At 39.3% G+C, this 23,557-nt stretch overlaps 1 protein-coding gene across 7 annotated transcripts in view; it reads right to left on the reverse strand.

Moving 5' to 3' along the window:
- Nucleotides 1–21,031: 21,031 nt before the first annotated feature.
- The window catches only part of PRMT3 (protein arginine methyltransferase 3), a 134,286-nt gene continuing 131,760 nt past the window's right edge, over nucleotides 21,032–23,557 (reverse strand). For 6 of the 7 annotated variants that reach the window (XM_057749758.1, XM_057749754.1, XM_057749755.1 and 3 more), the window contains one exon: nucleotides 21,032–21,200. In XM_057749758.1, the coding sequence (XP_057605741.1) occupies nucleotides 21,091–21,200 (110 nt within the window). In that variant the 3' untranslated portion in view covers nucleotides 21,032–21,090. The remainder of the gene's footprint in view (nucleotides 21,201–23,557) is intronic. The other variant, XR_009055540.1, reaches the window with a different exon arrangement.

Below are 23,557 nucleotides of genomic sequence, written 5' to 3' on the forward strand. Positions count from 1 at the left end.
TATGAAATAGGTTTATTCTGTTATGATCCTTAATTTATAAACAAGCAAACTGAGAAGTAAGTGGTGAAGCCAGATTTCAGCCCACAGTCATCTTCAGAGCTTGTAATCTATATTGTACTGTCTCTGTGACCTGTTAAGTAATGCTGCATAAACATTATGACAGAGACTGACAGATACCCCTGGATATCCATTTCTCCCTTCTTTCATGGTAATAGGATTTCTAGCTGGGCACATGGCTGCCAAAACAAGGACTACACTTCCCAAAGTGCCCTGCAGCTGGGTACGGCCATGTAATGTAGTTCCGGCCAATGGGATATAAGCAGAAATATTATGTATTCCTTTGGCATTTTTCGCTTTCTCTCAATCTCTCTCTCTCTCTCTCATTCCTTCCTCCTTCTGCTTTCTAGAATGCAGATGCTGTCCTTTGGACCATGAGGTGGAGGCCATATACAATGTAGTGACAAGATGGCAAAGTCTGGATGACTGACACCAGGGAGAACCTTGCTGGTCCTGAACCACCCACCCAGACTTGCACGTGACAGAGAAACGAGCTGCTATCACATTTCCATCATCGTTATTTCGGTTGTCCGTCATTTGTTGCTAAATGTAACCTAACACATGCACACACACGGGTATGCACGTGCCCTAGACACACTCCTGAAGGGATGCTCATCACCATGTTAACAGTGGCTGCCTTACAAGTGCAGGATTTGTAGTGATTTTTACATTATCTTCATCATTGTCTGGGTACATGGGCCAGGCATGCTTCTTACAAAAGGACTACATCAAAAAAAAGTATAGTGTAATACTCTCTACCTTCTGCCCTACAGTTCCAGTTCAGTGACCAAATTCTCATCTACCATAGCACTGTGACTCTGGGTGATGGCTCACCGTGACTCTGGGTGACAGCTCACCATGACTCAGAGTGATGGCTCCCTGTGATTCTGGTGACAGCTCACCGTGACTCCGGATGACGACTCACTGGGGTGCACTTCTAGCTTGCCTACACTGAGGCTCAAGCTTACATCTGCAAAAATGCATCTGCATAGCATTAATCGATGAAATTAGTAAAGTAGCAGGATACAAAATTAATGGGCAGAAATCTCTTGCATTCCTATACACTAACAATGAAAAAGCAGAAAGAGAAATTAAGGAAACTCTCCCATTTACCACTGCAACAAAAAGAATACCTAGGAATAAACTTGCCTAAGGAGGCAAAAGACCTGTATGCAGAAAACTATAAGACACTGATGAAAGACATCAAAGATGATACAAACAGATGGAGAGACATACCATGTTCTTGGATTGGAAGAATCAACATTGTGAAAATGACTATCCTACCCAAAGCAATTTACACATTCAATGCAATCCCTATCAAATTACCAATGGCATTTTTCACAGAACTAGAACAAGAAACTTTTCCATTGGTATGGAAACACAAAAGACCCCGAATAGCCAAAGCAATCTTAAGAAGGAAAGACGGAGTTGGTGGAATTAGGCTTCCTGACTTCAAACGATACTACAAGGCCACAGTGATCAAGACAGTATGGTACTGCCACAAAAATAGAACGGAAGATCAATGGAAAAGAATAGAGAACCCAGAGGTAAACATAAGCACATATGGGCAACTTATCTTTGACAAAGGAGGCAAGAATATACAATGGGAAAAAGACAGCCTCTCCAATAAGTGGTGCTCGGAAAATTGGACAGCTACATGTAAAAGAATGAACACTTCCTAACACCATACACAAAAATAAACTCCAAATGGATTAAAGACCTACATGTAAGGCCAGACACTATAAAACTCCTAGAGGAAAACATAGGCAGAACACTCTATGACATACATCAAAGCAAGATCCTTTTGGACCCACTTCCTAGAATCATGGAAATAAAACCAAGAATAAACAAATGGGACCTAATGAAACTTAAAAGCTTTTGCACAGCGAAAGAAACCATAGACAAGACAAGAAGACAACCCTCAGGATGGGAGAAAATACTTGCCAATGAAGCAATGGACAAAGGATTAATCTCCAAAATATACAAGCAGCTTATGCAGCTTAATACCAAAAAAGCAAATAACCCAATCCACAAATGGGCAGAAGACCTAAATAGACAGTTCTCCAAAGAAGACATACAGATGGCCAACAAACACATGAAAAGATGCTCAACATCACTACTCACCAGAGAAATGCAAGTCAAAGCCACAATGAGGTATCACCTCACACCAGTCAGAATGGCCATCATCAAAACATCTAGAAACAATAAATGCTGGAGAGGGTGTGGAGAAAAGAGAACTCTCCTGCACTGTTGGTGGGAATGTAAGTTGGTACAGCCACTATGGAAAACAGTTTGGAGGTTCCTTAGAAAACTAAAAATAGAACTACCATATGATCCAGTAATCCCACTCCTGGGCATATACCCAGAGAAAACCATAATCCAAAAAGAAACATGTACCATAATGTTCATTGCAGCACTCTTTACAATAGCCAGGACATGGAAGCAACCTAAATGCCCATTGACAGATGAATGGATAAAGAAGATGTGGCATATATATACAATGGAATATTACTCAGCCATAAAACGGAATGAAATGGAGCTATATGTAATGAGGTGGATAGACCTAGAGTCTGTCATACAGAGTGACGTAAGCCAGAAAAAGAAAAACAAATATTGTATGCTAACTCATATACATGGAATCTAAAAAAAAAAAATGGTACTGATGAACCCAGTGACAGGGCAAGAATAAGGATGCAGATGCAGAGAATGGACTGGAGGACACAGGGTTGGGGCTGGGGGTGAAGGGGAAGCTGGGACGAAGTGAGAGAGTAGCATAGACATATTTACACTACCAACTGTAAAATAGATAGCTAGTGGGAAGTTGCTGTATAACAAAGGGAGATCAACTCGATGATGGGTGATGCCTTAGAGGGCCAGCACAGGGAGGGTGGGAGGGAGTCACGGGAGGGAGGGGATATGGGGATATATGTATAAATACAGCTGATTCACTTTGGTGTACCTCAAAAGCTGGTAGAAGAGTGTAAAGCAATTATATTCCAATAAAGAGCTTAAAAAAATGCATCTGCAGTAGACTATCACGTTAGGAGGGGAAGAAATATTAGCTCCATGCCCTCTTCCCCAGGAGGGGAAGAAAACCAGAAAATCAAGCTAGTTAGTGTCTCCAAAGAGAAGACAGATGGAAACATACCTGGAGTTCGTTCATTTACTCAATAAATATTGACGGAGGGCCTATCTGTCCCAAGCTCTGTTGTAGGTATGGGGACACAGCAGTTGGCAGGAAGAAGTCTTTGCACAACGTAGAGAAAGGGACAAAAATCACCCACCATGCACTGAGAGGCCTCCGCCTTACCCTGCCTTGCCGAGCCAGTCTGTGCTTGAACCCATCTGTTAGTGCTTTCCAGAAGATCTCAATGTCTCATTGCCTCATTCAATCACTGGACAAACATTTTCTGTGTGCCCAGAAGTGCCAGGTGGTAAACTGGGAATTTAAAGATAAGCAGGACAATCTGTTCTCAAGATTCAGCCAGTCTGGTGGGCGTGGCAGCACCATAAATGGCTGCAACCGAGTCAGACAGGAGTCCGATCCCCCGAGGCCTCTGCCTGAAGATCAAAAGGAGCCCTCAACTTGCCTAAGGAGGGGTGCCAGGAAGGCTTTGGGGCCACATGGGCTGAGCTAAGCCCTGAGAGTGAATGAAAACAGCTGGGCTATGTCTCAGGCCCAGTGAAAATGATTCTTTCTGAAGTGCAGGCATCAGCAGCAGTAAAATTCCTGGGGGCCCTTTATCTGTCAAGGACACCAGAGGTTTCAGCTAAAAGTCTAAAAATGGGATTCAGCTGTCCATGTGATGAACCAGATGAGTTGGACTTCCTAATGCTGAAATGTGGCTGGAGTTGAAGGGGAAAAATGGGGTTGCAGAGCCAAGGTGGGGCTGTCTACTCAGCTCTGGATCCCCAGCCTGGGCCCTCAGACTCGTGTCTGAGCCCTCTGGGACAGGCAAAAGCTAGAGGAGATGTTTTCATGGGACTGTGTGAGGCCTGGGGACACGAGCAGCCTGCTGATGGGACAAGCAGTGACCCCACTGGTGGGACGGGGAGGCAGTTTGGCAATATCTGTTTAAAGGTAAAACCACCAAATACCAGGACTCAGTGGTTCTCTTTCTCAATCTGTCTCTTAGAGGAGCACCCACACCCATCTATGGGGAGACACATAAAGAATGCTGACTCCAGCACTTTGTCATCACTAAAAAACAAGACAAAACAACAACAACAATGGAAGGAGAGGAAGTCACTTCAGTGCCAGTCTAGAAGTAAACCTCATTTGCTCTACTTTATGCAGTAATATGCAAAAATTAAGAAGAATCTGGTGGAGATATGTGCTGACATGGAAAAATCCATAGCACATACCCATGGTGAAAAAAGGTAAGTTGTGGAACAAGAGAGTATGACACCATCGCAGGAAACGGTAATCAGTTGTTCCCATAGAAACTGTATAGGAGAGAACCTGGAAACATAAACTGACAACATACATTAGTTCTGGGGAAAGGGAGCGAAGAATCAGTGTTGGGGAGGCTTTATCTTTACTCCTTTGTTTAGAAAGGAGACATATTTCTGTGTGACTTGTGTAACCTTAAAGGCATTTTTTTTTTTTTTAAGTATTAAAATATATTAGCTGTTGATGGCTGGCAGGCTTCCCTTTTCACAACCTCCAAGGAACAGAATTCCTATGCGGTACATTAGAGGATCATCCCAAACCAACCTACTCCCCCCAGCACGCGCCTTGTCTGACTCTGCACTCAGACTCTGCACTCAGACAGCCCTCTGCCTCCCAGGATGGTCTCAGTGGCCAGGCACTCATCTTCTCCCTTCAAAGATTCCATTACCGTTGTTTGCAGTGCTCTGACATTTGTTCAACCAGAGTTAACTGCAGGGCGATTCTACGATTACAGCTGTGGTTTTCTGTTTTTTTTTTTTTTTTTCATTTTTTTTCAATAAAGAGAAAGGTTGAACATGTAATGTTAACATTCAACCTGGTGTAAAAACATTCCAACCCAGAGACTTTGGAAATTGATTTTTGTGGTGAGCAACCTGGGAAACATTTGTTAGAAGTTGCTCGTGTTTTGAACTATGAATTGGCAAGAGGTGTTGTGGGTGTCCATTTAGAGCAGTGGTTCTCAAAGGGTGGCCCCCAGATCAGTAGCATCACCAACACCTGGGAATTTGTTAGATATGCACATGTTCAGGCCCCACCCAGATCCATGGAATCAGAAACTTTGAGGGGAAGGCACAGTAGCTGGTGTATTAATAAGCCCTCTGTATGATTCAAGTGCACACTTAAGTTTGAGAACCTCTGATTTATGTGGCGAGATATAAATGGCCTCTGGGACAGCTGATCTGCGCATCTACAAAGTAACAGCTGAGTTAAACTCTATTCACATTTCTACTCTCCTTCAGATCTCAGCTGAATCATCACTTCCTCAGGAAACATTTTCCAGCTCTATGCTTCCATCACCCCGTCTCACAGGCATATTTTACATTTATTTGTGTGCTTATTTGATTAATATTTGTCCCCCCCACCCTACACACACACCATAATCTGCTTGCGCAGACTACAGTGCCAGGCACATGACAAGTGCTCCATACATAGTTGTGAATGAATGAATGAACAAATCCTTCATAGAGTTTTTCCCTGACTTTTCAAAACCTTTCCCACAAATGGATAATGAAGCTTCCTTCATCAAGATCATCACTATTTTTCCAGGTTTGAAACCTTGGTGGCCTTTTAAACTTGTTATGTTCATGCATCTCCAGGTACCAGCCAGTTGCCAATCCCTGTGGATTCTTCCACTGGAACGTCTTCCCGCCTGACGGGCATCCCCACTGCCGGCCCCTCACCCAGCCCATAAGGACACTCACAGGTCAGGTGAGCAGTCTCTCACCAGACTCCAATCTCACCTCAGCCTACTTGATCAATTTCTTTTAACTACTGTGTTCACTCAAATTACAGATTTCAACTATTAGTATCTGATTAGCATTTTACAGTTTTCAAAGTGCCTTTACTTATATTAAAATATTAGCAATAATTTATTGGTGTCCTTCGTGCCAGACACTGAAGTGATTCCTATGAATATGAAGAAGTGATTTATTATTTATTCTATGTTTTCATGGAAGGGTAGAGCCAGGGTTGGAGGGGCCTAAGTAACTGGTGCACAATTAGCTCCTAAGTGCAGGGGTAGGATTTGACCTCTGATTCTGGCTGATTCTGTGACCTATCCTCTAATGCTCTCTACTTATCCTTTATCCACAGTCCGCCAGGTATTTGGATTCCATACCTGGTGCTTCCTGGTCACTCCTCCATGTCACTCCTTCTGCTCAAAGCCATGCAATGAGAATAAGGGTATATACTAGAGAGAAGATGAACTCTGGACATAGACCTGGGTTCAAATCCAAGCTGTGTGATCCACAGCAAATTATTTATTCTCTCTGAACCTCAGTTTCTTTTTCTGTAAAGTAAGGAAAGTTAAAACTATGAGGTTGCTATGAGGACCAAATGAGACAATGCACTTACCAGCATACTTAGCATAAGCAATAATCAATGCTATTATTATGTCTACTTCTCATTCTTTATACATCAAATCTGAACGCTATCCACCTTTCAAGGCTGCATGTAATCTGGACTCCCGTTTTCCTAACTGCATTTCTCTTTATTCTACAAAGGCTCATCTTTTTGTTCTCTCAGTACATATAGTAGTCACTGCCACTGCCCTATTTCCAATTATAAAACAGGTGGACGCTCTTTGAAAAATAAAATCAAACAATATAAAAAACTACAGAGAAAAGAAAAATATTTTCCTGATTCTCACCCCTCCCCAAGAAATGAGCACTGCAAAACATTCTTTCTTACATCTGTGTGTGTATGTTTGTGTATGTAATTTTAGATAGTGTTCTCAAATCTGATTCCTTTCACTTAACTGTAATGAATATGTGCACCGCAACCAAGAGTAGCCCCTGCTTGCTGCAACTAGAGAGAGCCCGCGCAGCAACAAAGACCCAATGCAGTCAATAAACAAATAAATTTATAAAAAAATAATGAATAGACATCTTTTCATTTCAGTAAATATAGATCATATCACCATTTATAACAGCTGTGTAGTATGGTTTACCATATAACATGTTCTATTGATGGACTGTATTAGTTAACTCCTGTTACATAACAAATCATCCCCAAACTCAGTGGCTTAAAACAACTTTAAGCAATATACATATTCTATATAAATTATATGTATTCTATATAAATTCCATGTATATATCACATGTCTGCAGGTTGGCTGGAGTTTGGCTGACCTAGCCTGGCCTCAGCTGGGCAGTTCTGTTTCAGTCTATAGCTCCACTATCTATAGGTTGGCAAGGATGGTGCTCCTCCATGTGTCTCTCATCCTCTTTCTGGGGCCAAAGAGCCAACTGAGGCATGCGAGGGAGAATACAAAAACATAGGAGGGAAAGCAGAAACACTTGAAGTCTCTACATACATTTTTGTTTATGTGTCTGATTTCTTCTCATGATAAATTTCTAAAGTCAAATTGCTATGTCAAAGTGCATATGCATTTCAAATCTTGAGGCATAGTATCTAATATTATTTCAAAAAGATTGAGTACTCTGAATAACAGTGTAATAAAGCGCTTATTTCCTCACTTTTGACACTACTAGGTTTTGTCAATTAAAAAAAAACTTTGCAGACTTCCTAGGTGGCGCAGTGGTTAAGAATCCACCTGCCAATGCAGGGGACACGGGTTTGAGCCCTGCTCTGGGAAGATTCCACATGCCACGGAACAACCAAGCCCGTGTGCCACAACTACTGAGCCCATGAGCCACAACTATTGAAGCCCATGCACCTAGGGCCCATGCTCCACAAAAAGAGAAGCCACTACAATGAGGAGCCTGCACACCACAATGAAGAGTAGCTCCTGCTTGCAGCAACTACAGAAAGCCCGTGTGCAACAACGAAGACCCAATGCAGCCAATAAATAAATAAATAAATTTATAAACCAAAACCAAAAACAAAAAAACCTTTGCTCTGATAGAAGAAATATGACATCTTAATTTTATTACATTTCTTTGATTATTAGTGAGGTTAGGAATATTTTTATGTTTGTTGGTTTTTTAGATATATATATTTTTAACTACTTCAAGCTCTTTACCTCAACACTCTTTTTCAAATAAAATCAGATTTTCACAAAACTGGGATGAAGTCATTGCTAGCTTCTCTTAACCCAACTCTCATGGAATTATGTATGCCATCACCTCACTCCCATCCCCTTTACTGAGCAGAATGCAATCAGCTAAGTTGGCAAGAAGGCAAAACATTGGAAGAGTTCACGCCCTTCACTTGACTGGGAAAAAGCCAAGGATATGAGATAGCTATGGAAGGTCAGAACCTAGAGCCCGTCTTCTGGGAAGGGTAACAATTCTTGCTCCTAGTGATGCTGATTCACAAGAAAGAAGCCTACTACAAAATCACTATGGTTTTTTTTATTGCAAGGGAAAATTTCTCTATAACCAATGTCAGGGGATACCTAAATGGTTTCTAGTTAAGGCCATTTTTATTTAAATATATGCCCATCTAACATCACAGTCCCAGTTGGCAGGGACTGTGATGTAGCCTTCTAGTGTGGCTGGAAATGCTTTGAACTCAGAGGAGAATGTTAAGAGACTCTTCCTTCCCACCCCTTTGCCTTCTTCCAGATTGCTTGACAAGAAACCCGAGTGTTGGGGAGACTGGAATGATTGGGCTGGAAGCTGGGTGCTTGGAGCATGAGAACAATGATAATAAAAGCTTACATTCATAGAGCACGTCTCGGATGCCTGGTATTGCTCTAAGCGCTTTACATGCATGTTAACTCATTTAATCCTTGCAACAGCCACACAAAATAGGTATTACAGGCAGACCTCGTTTCACCACACTTCACTTTCGTGCGCTTTGCAGATATTGCATTCTTTTTTACAAATTGAAGGTTTGGGTCAACCCTGTGTTGAGTAAGTCAACGGGCACCATTTTTCCAATAGCATCTGCTTCCTTTGTGTCTCTGTGTCACATTTTGGTAATTCTCACAATATTTCAAACTTCATTATTACTATATTTGTTATAGTGATCTGTGATCAATGATCTTTGCTATTACTCCTTCAACTTGCTGAAAGCTCAGATGATGGTTAGCTTTTTTAGCAATGAAGTATTTTAAATTGATATATATGTTTTGTAGACATACTATTGCACACTTAATAGACTACAGTATGGTATAAATATAACTTTTTTATGCACCAGGAAACCAAAATATTCATGTATTTTGCTTTATTGTGGTGGTATGGAATCAAACCCACAATATCTCTGAGGTATGCTTGTATTATTTTACCTATTTTATGGCTGAGGAAACTGAGACAAGAAGGTTATATTTGCCCAAGGAACTAGTAAATGGTGGAGCCAGGATTCAAACTCAAGTGGTCTGGCTCTAGAGTCTGTGCTTTAATCCATTTGCTGGAATTTCCCCAAATGCACAGCTTGTCCCCAAGTGGATTCTACGGAGCCCTGATCCTGCAGGGTGCTGAATGCTATTACACAAAAAGGGAAACTTTGGGTCAGGGTTATCAGGTCTCTTTCCCTCTTAGGACCTATAATATACCAATCTCAACGGTAGGGAGAGATAGACTGGGAATTTTGGATTGACATGTACATACTGCTATATTTAAAATAGATAACCAACAAGGACCTACTGTAAAAAAAATTTTTTTAAATATATATACATAAATAAATTCCATGGGAAAGTAGGAAAAAAAAAGGAGAAGATTAACCTTGCAGCATTTCTCTGAACACATTTGATCCTTTAAAACCTTGTTTTAGGAACGATTTTCAAGACCTTGTATTCCACTGCCTACATGTTGTTAAACACGAGTAGAGAGGACTTTGGGGTCAGACGCATGAGCCCATTGGAGCTGGTTGGCATCAGCTCGTGACAGACATTTGTTAAATTTTCAGGGACTGTAAAAGCCAGTTGCTAAACTCGGTCATTATTAAAAATTAAATTATATAAAATTACAATTAAACTATATTACAAAGGTAATGGATACTCAAAATGTACCACTTCCTCATTATTTTACTACACGTTAATCTATGCTCTTAAGGTGATTTCTGTCTATATGTCTATTTATGTTGTTGTGTCTACATGGTGGAAGTATCTGTGATCTCTTAAGCCTCTCCTTCCACCTCCAAGTTCAGTGAAGTCATGTTGGGAGCCTGAAGTCAGCCATGGGAAGAATATTTACATCACCAAAACTGGCAAAGGCTCCCAATCAGAGCTCTTTTGAGGGGGAGGAGGTCTGTTTTTGTAGAACTGGATGTTAAACATTTACCAGCACACCACTACAGACACATATGCTTAAAATACTAACTTCACTGTAAGTGCGATTTTGAGAAAATGACGCAATGTTTTTGAATTTTGATCTTCTATTTCTTCAGATGGTCGTGAGGGTTACATAACTAGACTGGATTAAAGCAGTTGTTTCTACACCTGGCTGCACATCTGAATCGCTATAGATTACCGAGTGCTACTCCAGGACAGTGCCCAGGGATCTATATCTTATTTATTTATTTACATATTTATTTATTTATTTGAATATTTATTTATTTATTTATTTTGCTGCACCAGGTCTTAGTTGCAGCACACAGGATCTTCCTTGCGGCACGCAGGATCTTTTAGTGGTGGCATGCATGAGGGATCTAGTTCCCAACCATGGATCAAACCCAGGCCCTCCGCATTGGGAGTGCAGAGTCTTAGCCACTGGACCAGCAGGGAAGTCCCGGGATCTGCATTTTAAGTAAAGCTCCCAGGACATGCAGATCTGCATTTGGGAACAAGTAGTTAAAACCATCAGTAGAAAAAAATAAGGAAATTTCTGGACTAACGAGCTCTGAAGAGCTGTTTCTCTTCCACCTCCAGCATAAGCAGCTAGCATCAAAAAGCTTGCCCTTTCCCAAGTGGGACTTGGTACAGAGCTGAGGCAGGGAAAGGGTCCCCCTGCTCCCCAGAGTTCCTCTGTGTCTATAATTCTCTATAGGTAACCAAACTAGGATAGGACCGTTTCTCTAGGCCATCCAAAGGATGTACAAATAACTCAATTTTTTGAAATTACACTTAGTAGTGCTCTTTACTATCATGAGCTTTTTTAATTGTCTTGCATCCAAATCTCGACAGCAAGGCCACGACACCAGGGTCAGTGCAGGTTGCTATAATCCTCTGTGCATCATTCACACTTGAACAAGGCCAAAAGCCAAAGTCGACGTACTGAATGAGACCCCTGAGCCAGATATTCCAGACACCACTCTGCCTCTCCATCGACGATCAGAGGGGTCACTAGTTTTGCCTCAATTTCAAATGTTTTACCTTTATTATCTAGGAGACATATATACGTATATATGTATGTGAGTGTGTGTGTGTATTTACACACACACACACTTGGTTATAAAATCAAATCAAAGAATATGAAATCACAATAAGATTCTCTTTTCCCAGTCCTCTTCAACCCCACCCCTCCTCCCTAGAACCAACCTCTTTTAATTTGTTAAACAATTTATGTTTTAAATTTTTCTTGCCGTCACCTTTAAATCCTTAAAGAATGTATTTATAACTCTATTTTTTGATGCATCCATTTTAGGCAGTATCTGTTATTACCTTTCTCTACAACAAAAGAGGGTTTTACTTACTTATACCACCATAACCTTCCCAGCATCTATTACTCTTCCTATTTCAGTAATTGGTTACTTCATTTTACACGTAGACTTTTATTGCGTATCCCATTGACAGGAGATTGTGTTTCAAATACTTACTTCATCAGAAAAATTTTAGTGTCCCTACTTTCTGCTCTGCTTTTCTGCACCCACCGCTTTCCGCTCCCAGCTAGTGTCTTCCATCTCTCCACATTACGAAGGCTAGGTGGACTTCTGTGAGATGCAACCCGCCCAGCCATGGCTGAGATTTGAGATTAAGTGACTAGTGTCATCTTGCTGGCTCAAGCATATTCAAGCCTGTCATCAAATGTTGGTCACATATAATGGTAGGAAACAGAGAACATAATTCTGAATTCCCTCAGCTATCCTTGTGTCTAAGGAAAAAGGCTCTTTTTTTTCCCCCCCTGGATCACAGGAGTTGCCTTATTAAACCAAACACCATAGAACAGCATGAAAAGCCAGGGCAGACGAAGGTGCAAGGGGAAGAAATCCTATTAGGGTTCCCAGCAGGGTACTCATTGGAGACACACACACGCTAATGAAAGACAGACCTGGGGCTGCATTCACATCCTTGTGGTCTCTGCTCCAGTTACAGAGGGGGAAAAAACGTGCTGTTTGCTTTCAGAAAACATTCCAAGGGCACTGCTTAAACCACACAGGACGTTTTGTTCTTTTACCATCCTTTAGCATAGAGATGAGGAAAAAAACATGATAAAAATATCCTTGCTGTCACTATTGTTATAAAACTCTACAAGGTTTGAAGAAGAAATCAAATACCTGGCTATACTGTTAATGATGAAAGGAATTTTAAAGTAATAAAAGAATTATTTAACCAAAAAAAAAAAAACTGTAAGGTTTGGAAGTTATCTACTCAAGATTTCTCATCAGCTAAAATATCCCTATTTTTAATGTTTTTAGTTCATGTTGCCATGTGTTGAAGAGATTTTTGGAGACATAATTTTGTCCCTGTGTCCCTATCTACTAATTCATAAATACAGTACTAAATTTTTTTAGAAATAATTTATTTGACCTTCTAAAAGAAGCTTAAACTATACCTCTGCACACTGTTGCCAAAGACTTACCAAAACAGAATTAGCATTTGCCAATCCTAAAATATACCAGATTATCTACTTTTGGAAAACGATCAACAGGCAAATCAATTAAAAACTATATGAATATGTGTATGTTGACTAAATGACTCATCCATATGCAAAAACCCAGGGTTCTTCTGTGGCCTCAGGACCATATGATGGTCGTAGGCTCTGAAATTTTAAAATATTAGAGTGGCTGAGAAAAAAGAAACATTTAAATATGTACAAATGATATGCAAGAGGTTTCCTAATTCAGAAAGGCAAAAGTAATTTGTAGATATCAAAATAAATAGGAGAAACTGTCATAGAACCATTGGTTAATTATAGCAAACCATCAGTCTAGACTGTTGGCCAGTAGATACTGCATTCATTTTTCAATCCAACAGATATTCACTGAGCTCCTACTACGTGCCCCATGGCACAATACAGCAGTTAAAAAAATGGACAAAAATCCCTGTCCTCCTGGACCTTACATTCTAGTGAAGGGAGAAAGCTAATAAAAAAGATAAATTGGTAAAATAGATGGTGTATTAGATGGCAATAGTACTAGGAGAGAAATAAAAGAGGGAAGGGGATTGGGAGTGTCAGTGTGGGTTTTGCAACCTTAAATTGGCTGGTTAGAGAATCTCGTTGAGAAACTGACTTTTGAGCACAGACCTGAAGGAGATGAGGGAATGAGTTAGGGGACCATGTCCAGGAAGAGCTTTCTAGGCAGGAGGAACAGCTTCAGCCAGAAGTCTGTCTGTCAAGGATGAGGAACGAGGGGACGGGCAGGGTGGCTGAAGGTGGATCTGTGGGACAGCAGTAGGGAATGCTTCAGAGAAGTAAGTGATGGGGTGTGAGACTGTGTAAAGCTTTGTAAGCAAATGTAAGAACTTATGATTTTAATCTGAGTAACATGAGAAGCTTCTAGAAGTGTTTTGTGTAAAGAAATAAAAATATGATTTATATCTGAAGAGAATTACTTCAGCTGATGTACTGAGAATAGATGCAGGTCAGGTGCAGTGGGTCAAAAGCAGAAAAAACACTCAGGAGGGTCTTATAATAATGTAGGTCAGTGGTTTTCAAACTTTTTGGTTTCAGGATCCACTTGCATTTTTAAAAATTATTAAGGACCCCGGAGAGCTTTTGTTTATGTGGGTTATATCTACTCACAGTTACTGTATTAGAAATTAAAACTGAGAAACATTTATAATATTTCTGGATTAATCCACTGAATAATAATAAACCCACACATGTTCACAGAAATAACATTTTTTAATGAAAATATATTTTTCAAAACAGAACATTTTAGCGACAAGAGTGGTATTGTTTAGCATGTTTACAAATCTCTATTATCTGGTATAGAATAACACAGCTGGATTATCACAGTGGCTGCCGCATTCAGTCTGCTACATGTTGTTTTGGTTGAGGTAAATGAAGAAAATAAGGCCTCATATAATCTTCAATACTAAACCCACACATGACAAGTAGTTTATCTTGTCCTTTGAAAGGATATTTGTTAACATTATGCAATTTGGCGGGGGCGGGGGGGGGGAGGTGGTGGTGGTGCATTTTTGTTCATCGAATTATGCAGACCTTCCAAATGTTGACATGTTTCATTGCACAGTAGCAAAAATCAGCTGTTATATCACTGTCCTGGTTAGAACATGCTACCTCCAAATATGACACATTGGCATAGTGAATACTTCAAGCTGAAGAAATTTGAGACATGGCATGTGAGGGAGGATTCTCTTTTTTTCTATTTTGTTCATCTGCTTATGACCTGTTGCTTCTCAGCAGACAGGTGAACACACAGTGTTCAACAGAGGCCATTAGAATAAACTTTGATTTGTTCTTATGATTTCTTCCACCTTCAGGAAGAAGACTCCCCCAGGAAGACACTTAGGCCTTGCTAAAGTTTCCCCATTTACTAAACTTAGCTTACCCTTGTCCTATCATGTCTTCCCAAGATGTTCCACTCTTGATCAAACCTAACATACACTCAGGTTTAGCTGTTTCTTCAGGTCTTTATTTACTTCCTTATGAAGGCTTGTGTGTCACATAAAAACTTACATTAAATACATTTGTATGCTTTTCCCTTGTTAACCTGTCTTCTGTTATTGAAGTCTCAGTCTAGAACTTAAAATGGTAGAGGAAAGAGATTTTCCACCCTTATACCTCTTATCTCAGTCTTGAAGAATTGGGAAGCCTTTAAGCTCATGGCGGTAGATACAAGTTTTCCAAAATTCTAATTTTAGCTTAAAAACTTAAAACTAGCAACAAATTCTATCAGTTGTTTTAGTTGAAGTGATAAGCTCCCTTTTTTTTTTGTTTGTTTGCAAGACAATGTCATTAATTTGTCAGTCATTCTTTCAAGTAAAAATGTTTCATGAAAAAAATGGCTGGTTCAGCTCACAACTCAATCACACAGATGCTTTTCCTGGAGACAAATATTGTTATTGTAGTATGCAATAAAAGTGCTTCAATAGTATCATACAGAATATTAAAAAGACGTGTACTCAAGGCTCAAGATTTAATGAAATTAATATTTTTTACAGCTTCGTGAGGACATTTTAATGAGAGTAAATGGTAGTGAAGACTACAACTGCTAATATAGTTTGGTACCTTGATTTGTACTAGAGGGTCAGTGATTTTACCCACAATTGCTTTTGTATCATCAGTGTAAATATCAATACAGTGAAAAAGGCAAACAATGTCTTAGTACTATTGCAAAAATAGTTTTGATCTCCTGGACTCCCTGTAAGAGGTTTTTTGGAGTCACCAGGGGTCTGCTGACTGCATTTTGAGAACCAGTGATCAAGGTGAAAAGATGATGGGTGATTTGGACCAGCATGGCAGTAGCATAAGCAGTGAGAACTATTTTGGTTCTGGATATATATATATACAGTTTTTATTTTTTTATTTATTTATATTTATATTTTTATTTATTTATTTTTGGCTGCATTGGGTTGTCGTTGCTGCACGCAGGCTTTCTTTGTGGCAAGCAGGGCTACTCTTCATCGCGGTGCCCCGACTTCTCATTGCGATGACTTCTCTTGTTGTGGAGCACGGGCCCTACGTGTGCGGGCATGAGTAGTTGCAGCACATGGGCTCAGCAGTTGTGACACGCAGGCCCTAGAGCGCGCGGGCTTTAGTAGTTGTGGCTCGAAGGCTGTTTCTAGGTATATTTTGAAAGTAGATTCTGTAGTTTGCTGTCCAGCTTGGATATGGAGTGACAGCAAATGGTCAAGAATGTCTCTAAGTTTTCTGGCCTGAGCTACTAGTGAAAGATGAAGTTCCATTAGTGAGATGAAGATAACATGGTTTTAGGAAAATCAGAAATTCAACTTTGAATGTTGATTTTGAGATGCCCATGAGACATCTAAATAGAGATGTCGTGAGCAGCTGGATTCAGATTGCCATGGAAGAAAGATGGCTGGAGGTACACATTTAAGAGTCACCAGTGTCTTGGTATTTAAAACCATTAAGACTAGCTAAAATCACCAAGAGAGGGAAAATGGACAGAAAAGAGATCCCAGGACCAAGGTGCCAACATGTCACCTTGAAGAGGCGAGAAAAAGCCAACAAAGGAAACTGAAGAGCAGCCAAGGAGGAAGGAGGAGAGTGAGAAAAGCCAAGTTCAATGTTTCCAGGAAAGTGATCATGAGCATTGAGTATTACTGGTGGATCAAGTGAAACAGGAGCTGAGAGTTGGTCACTGGAATTAGCGACATGCAGTTCACTGGTGACCTTGCTAAAAATAGTTTCAATGGAGTTGTGGAGGCAAAAGTCCTAGTGAGAGTGGGCTCAGGAAAGATTTTTATACAAATGTTCATAGCAGCTTTATTCATAACAACTTCAGCCTGGAAATAATCTAAGCATTCGACAACAGGTGAATGGATAAACAAATGAGCAGAATCCCATTTATAAAGTGGAACGGTATCAGTAATAAAAAAAAAATGGACTGACACACATCCACATGGAAGAATCTCAAAAAACACTGTGCTGGAAATGAAAGAGTACATACTACATGATCCCATTTATAAGAAGTTCTAAACCAGGCAACACAAATTTATATCAATAGAAATCAGATTAGTGTTGCCTGGGGAGAAGGGCTACCTGTTGACTGCAAAGTGGCACAAGAAAACTTTCTGCTGTGAAGGAAACATTCTAAATATTAGCAGAATGATGATTACATGCATACATTTGTCAAAACTCATTATGTTGTGCATTTAAAATGTCTGCATTTTACTGTATATAAATGATATCTCAATACAGTTGTTTAAAATAATGGGAAGAGAGAAAACTGCGAACATCGACAACTCTTTCTGAGTGGTCTCAGTGTAAACAGGAAGCTAGAACTGTGACACGATAGCGGGAGGGAGTAGTGGAGGCGAAATTTTCTTTAACTTAGGAGAAATAATAGCCTCTCTGTATGCTGATCATAGAGCGGTAGAGGGAAAACCTGATGACACAGGGGAGACATGCTGAAGCAGTATCTGAGCGACTGACGGAGTGGGCTGTGGAGAGGGAGAGGGGCCTGCTTGGCCAGAAGTGGAGCAAGTTCACTCGGTGGGGAGACAGTATGTGGGCATAAAGGTTGGTTGGGGAGTGTGGTATAGAAACCTGTGAAGTTCTCCTCAGATGGGTTCTATTTTCTTGGTAAAATAGGAAACAAGGACTTGAGATGAAAGAATGAGGGAGAAGGTTCTGGAGGATGGAGGAGAGAATGTATAGAACAGACAACGAGAAGAGTGGAAGATAAATGGACCAGGGGAGTAAGAAATAACTTGTGGACACCTGACACTGGGGCCATGGATTTAAGCCTAAACCAATCAGCATTAGTTGAGTGTTTTCCTCCAGCCTCACTGAACTGCACACATACAGTCATAGATTTGGATTTGAAGCAGAACTGTAATTTAGCCAAGAGTACAGAAAAGTGAAAGAGGCAAGGAAGTTGCAGCTATATGAAAGGGAGTGCCTATAATGATGGATTATGGATTTTAAGGTGGGCAAAGTGGGAAGTGTAACATGAAGAGGTGAGGGACAGTGAAAATGTGATCTGTATCAACGGATTTTGGTCTTGGTGGAGTTCAAGGATTATTGGAATTGGGATACTAAAGAGAGTGAGTTTAGGTAGTTAGAATGATACTTAATATTGAGATTGAAGCTATAGTTTACTCACCATGTGGTAGACAATGCCTGACTTCAGCTATCTTACTTACCTTGCCTATCTTAATAGATTGAAACTCCATGACAGTACTGCATACTTGATATATATTTTTGAGATATTCCACTACATAGAAAAATCTGAATATCTGGACATTCTGGTTATATTATGGCCCAGAAGCTTACCAAATGCCCAGCAGAAGCTAAGTGGCGCCTCATCCTGTTTTAATTTTTACTGTTGAATGCTCTTAGCAGTACTGTTACCCCACCTCCTCCAAGTGACAGCCTGATCGGTGAGATTAGTCTAGACGGATCTCAAATCGGTAACATCACACAATATATTCTAAATATTCCATTTTAAGAAGTGATAGAGGTAGACGGCTGAGAGACACACGTGACTCAGACTGTTAATCTAGACTAAGTGATAAGAAAGCAAATAACTCTGTGGAGCCTGAATCACTTACCCTCCTCCCCAAACAGGAATTATTTCAAAGTTATCTGACAGCTCTTTTATTAATTTCAACGTGTACTTCTAAAACATATGGACACCAAGTGGGGAAAGGGGGGGTGCGGGGAGGGTTGGGAGGGAATGAATTGGGAGATCGGATTGCCATATATACATTACTAATAAGAACAAAAATATCAAATTGTACACTTTAAATATATGCAGTTTATTATATGTCAATTGTATCTCAAAAGTTCTTAAAGAAAAAAAAAAAAGTCTGCTCCTAGCAGTTGGGGCTATGTATCTGTGTTGGGCCACCTTACGTGTGCAACACTGTACAGTCTCAGTTCTGTTTTCTTGGAACATTCCTTCCAAAATGCTCTTTTTAGAAAATACTGCTCTACTAAGCAGAGAAGACTATCATATTTGGATGAACCCCACACATTACAACATTATAATGTTAGTTTTCACAAAGGAAAACAGGAGAAAATGTATTTTCTTAATGGGAATAAGATCCTTGGGACAGAGTGAACTGCTCACCGTAAATGCCCATGTGCCACAGCATGAAAGAATACTGCATTTATCACTGCAAGGGGCTATGAAGTACTTACTGTCCACAACAGTTTAACAGCTGAAATTCTACTCAAAGAGTTAATACTTGGACTCTCACATCTCATAAAATGTTTAGTTACACAAATTAGAATGTTCCAGCCTGGGAAGGCTAACTGAAAAGAAAAGAGATGCACTAACTGTGGTTGGACTACATATAACCAGTAGAAGAAAATCAAAAGAGCCATTGGGTGAAAATCCCCTGAAAATCAAACAAGAGTTTTAATAAGAAATCATTTTTAAGAAGTACTTTTAAATAGTAGAAAATTTCTGTCATGCACTAATAAGAAAGAAAAACAGAAGAAAAAAGTAGGTCTTTTTGGTTACTTTAAAAATTTAATGGTAAATCTTATGGGCTTATTTTTGTTTTATCATCCCACCCTACTCAAACATGTACATGAAGCCATTCCAGACAAAAATTTAAAGTACTTTGAGCTATATTATCAGCACTACACATTTCCAGTAATGGTCTGAATTCAAATCATGGTGAAAACAAGCTGGCTAGTTTAGCCCACTGAAAACAGAAATCATGCTTAAGAAGGAAGACTTAGACTAAGACCTGAAATACCATCATTTGAAGGGGTTATTTTTCCCATTGCCAGAAGTACAGTTTTCTAATAAAGACCAAAAGACAGTTTCTTTTATGCAGTTTTTGCTACATTAAATATTAATTTCTGTTGTAATCTTCCCACTCACTCACATGCTAGTATTTGGTGAGGTTGACAATTCTCAAACTGATGTAATGTAGAGGCCATACAGTCTACAGAAGGGGTCCCTGACTGTATGATGATGATATTAATATCACCTAGCTTGTACTGAGTTTTTTCTATGTGCCAGGCACTGATCTAAGTAGTTGAAATGTATCAGCTTATGAACTGGCACATTCATCAAGGGAGACAGAGGTTCAGCCAATGCTTGAACTGGCTCCAGGGCTCACGATTCTCCACACTATACTATGCCGCCTTGTGTGTGCCTTGTTTCAAAACAGAACCAGCTGGTGAACTAAAAAGAAGCATGTGACCCACCTCTCCTTAAAACCCCTATTGTCTTAAAAATGATTCCTCTGTTAAGACTTGTTTTAAATGCTTCTGATTTTATCAAAGGCTTTGATATGTTGAAATACAACTTTAAAATGCTAATGGTTATTGTATACATTTAATGAATGTCTTCTGTTCTGCACTTCAAACTGAGTCAATAATTGTAAACGACACAATTGTATAGAATGATGTAAATATATTAACAGTTACATGTTTAATATTGCACATAAATCTAACTTGAAAATACTAGTAAATAAGTACATATTTGTCCCAATCTTTAAAAACTTTTATGAAACCTAGGGTAAATGTATTGAAACTAGATTTCCTGGGCAAGACTAGAAAACTATATGACTGAAAAATATTTGCAAAGAGAGAAGAAGCTAAAAAATGAGAACAGAATTGTACAACAATCCACTAAGCTGTCTTCAAATACGATTTGTGTGGTCGCTTTTCCATATTTTAGTTCCTTACACTTGCTCTTTGAATGTATTATATCCTGATATTCTAGCAAATACAATTAAAACTACTCCTCAGAAAGGAAATCTGCAATAAAATATGCAATACCTTGTGTACAGTTATTAGTTTAATAAAACATTATCCAGATAACTAATCAATTACTACTATTTAAAACTGATAGTAAGAAACTTATTAAAACAACAAAAGACTATCTCTGTTTCAAATTTAGGCAAATTTAAATAACCTTCAATACAGCTAAACTCAATGTAGGGGTTATATCTGGTTAAATCTCACTGACCAGATTTCCAAGAATGTGAATACGGTGGTGGATCACCGGGATCAGTCAGTTCCCTCCTTAGCTGAATCATCAGACTACTGCCATGCTTGTCTCCTGCTGAGGGAGCTCAGGAAAGGACCATCATCCATGTGCTCACATAAAACCCTCCCACCCCCCCACCCACCCCTCCCCCACAATAAAAACTGCAAATTAGTTGTGCTTTTGTGGCCTTTTCACTGGAGACTGTAAGTCTGTGTTGAATTATTCAATGTGAGGGTCACAATGAGAGAACGTGGATCTTTCTTATTCTTGTGCACTGTGATCTTTCCTTTCAAGGCTTCATCTATAGAAGAAAGGCAAAAAAGTGTGTTTCAGAATTTAAGGAATACACTGTAGCAGAAAAGTAACAATATGGTAGATCTAATACTTCCCTTTTTTTTGTTGTTGTGAAATGTTTCCCTAATTTTTTTTAACTTTAAATTTTTTAGGGCAATCTTATGTTTAATTTTTCAACAAAGTGGATCTAACATATTTACCCAGCACAGGTTTTTTCAATACAGTACTGAAAATAACACAGTAAAACACAACATAACCACCTAATAGTTATATTTCAGAGTATAAAGATCCCCTTACTGATACAAAAAAGCCTATATAGCCTACAAAAAAGGCAAGGCTTATCCAGTTTAATACAAAAGTAAGGAATCAGAGTAACGGGAGAAATAATGTGGCTTAAGATGCATTCTACATAACGTAACGGTGATTTTATGTGTAGGTGTTAATATGTACATTTGGCTTCCTTTGGCTTTTGTATCTAACCTATTTCTCTATAATATTCCTCTATATTTTTTTTGTATCTGACATATTCCTCTATAAAACTATGTCACATGCCACGCTCATCAACAGCCTGACAAAGATTACCTGTGACACGATCTTTGTAGGAAGTTCAGGTTAATCATTAGATAACAGTAACTGCTAATATTTAACACTTATTTTCTGCTAGCCCTATTATAAGACCTTTACGTGACTTATCTCACTTAATGATTACAAAATATCTCTATTAGGTTAAGTACATTTTCCTCAACTTTATAGATGAGAAACAAGGTCAAGAAATACTAAGCAATTTGCCCAAGGTCATACTACCAGTTAGAGAAGGCCCAGGATGTAAAGTAGGGCAGTCTGATTCCAGAGCTCATGTTCTTCAACTACACTGTAGTGTCTCCCTATCTCTATCTGAAAATTGATTACTACAGTTTTAATGTATATTTATAATGGGCATGAGATGGCCAAAATTTTACTACTCAGACATTGTTAATAAAAATATTTATCCATTTAATGGGTTAAAGACCTAAATGTAAGGCCAGACACTATAAAACTCCTAGAGGAAAACATAGGCAGAACACTCTATGACATACATCAAAGCAAGATCCTTTTTGACCCACCTTCTAGAATAATGGAAATAAAGTCAAAAATAAACAAATGGGACCTAATGAAACTTAAAAGCTTTTGCACAGCAAAAGAAACCATAAACAAGACAAGAAGGCAATCCTCAGAATGGGAGAAAATATTTGCCAACGAAGCAACGGACAAAGGATTAATCTCCAAAATATACAAGCAGCTCATGCAGCTTAATACCAAAAAAGCAAATAATCCAATCCAAAAATGGGCGGAAGACCTAAATAGACAATTCCCCAAAGAAGACATGCAGATGGCTAACAAATACATGAAAAGATGCTCAACATCACTAATCATCAGAGAAATGCAAGTCAAAGCCACAATGAGGTATCACCTCACACCAGTCAGAATGGCCATCATCAAAACATCTGGAAACAACAAATGTTGGAGAGGGTGCAGAGAATGGTGGGAGTGTAACTTGGTACAGCCACTATGGAAAACAGTTTGGAGGTTCCTTAAAAAACTAAAAATAGAACTACCATGTGACCCAGCAATCCCACTACTGGGCATATACCCAGAGAAAACCATAATCCAAAAAGAAACATGTACTACAATGTTCATTGCAGCACTATTTACAATAGCCAGGACATGGAAGCAACCTAAATGCCCATCAACAGATGAATGGATAAAAAAGATGTGGCACATATATACAATGGAATATCACTCAGCCATAAAAAGGAATGAAACTGAGTTATTTGTAGTGAGGTGGATGGACCTAGAGTCTGTGATACAGAGTGAAGTAAGCCAGAAAGAGAAAAACAAATACTGTATGCTAACTCATATATGTGGAATCTAAGAAAATGGTACTGATGAATCCAGTGACAGGGCAAGAATAAAGATGTAGAGAACGGACTTGAGGACACGGGATGGGGGTGAGGGCAAAGGGGAAGCCAGCATGAAGTGAGAGAGTAGCATTGACATATATACACTACCAGATGTAAAAGAGCTAGCTAGTGGGAAGCTGCTGCATGACACAGGGAGATCAACTCGATGATGGGTGATGACTTAGAGGGCTGGGATAGGAAGAGTGGGAGGGTTGAGGGAGGGCGGGGATATGGGGATATATGTATAAATACAGCTGATTCACTTTGTTGTACAGCAAAAACTGGCACAACAGTGTAAAGCAATTATATTCCAATAAAGAGCTTAAAGAAATTAAAATACAAAAAAAGTATCCATTTTATAAAAACATTTTACTAATATTAAAATTTATATAATAATTATTATTCTGTAACGTTAATAAGCTAT

This window comes from Hippopotamus amphibius, chromosome 9 (assembly GCF_030028045.1).
Source record: "Hippopotamus amphibius kiboko isolate mHipAmp2 chromosome 9, mHipAmp2.hap2, whole genome shotgun sequence".
Lineage (NCBI taxonomy): Eukaryota > Metazoa > Chordata > Mammalia > Artiodactyla > Hippopotamidae > Hippopotamus > Hippopotamus amphibius.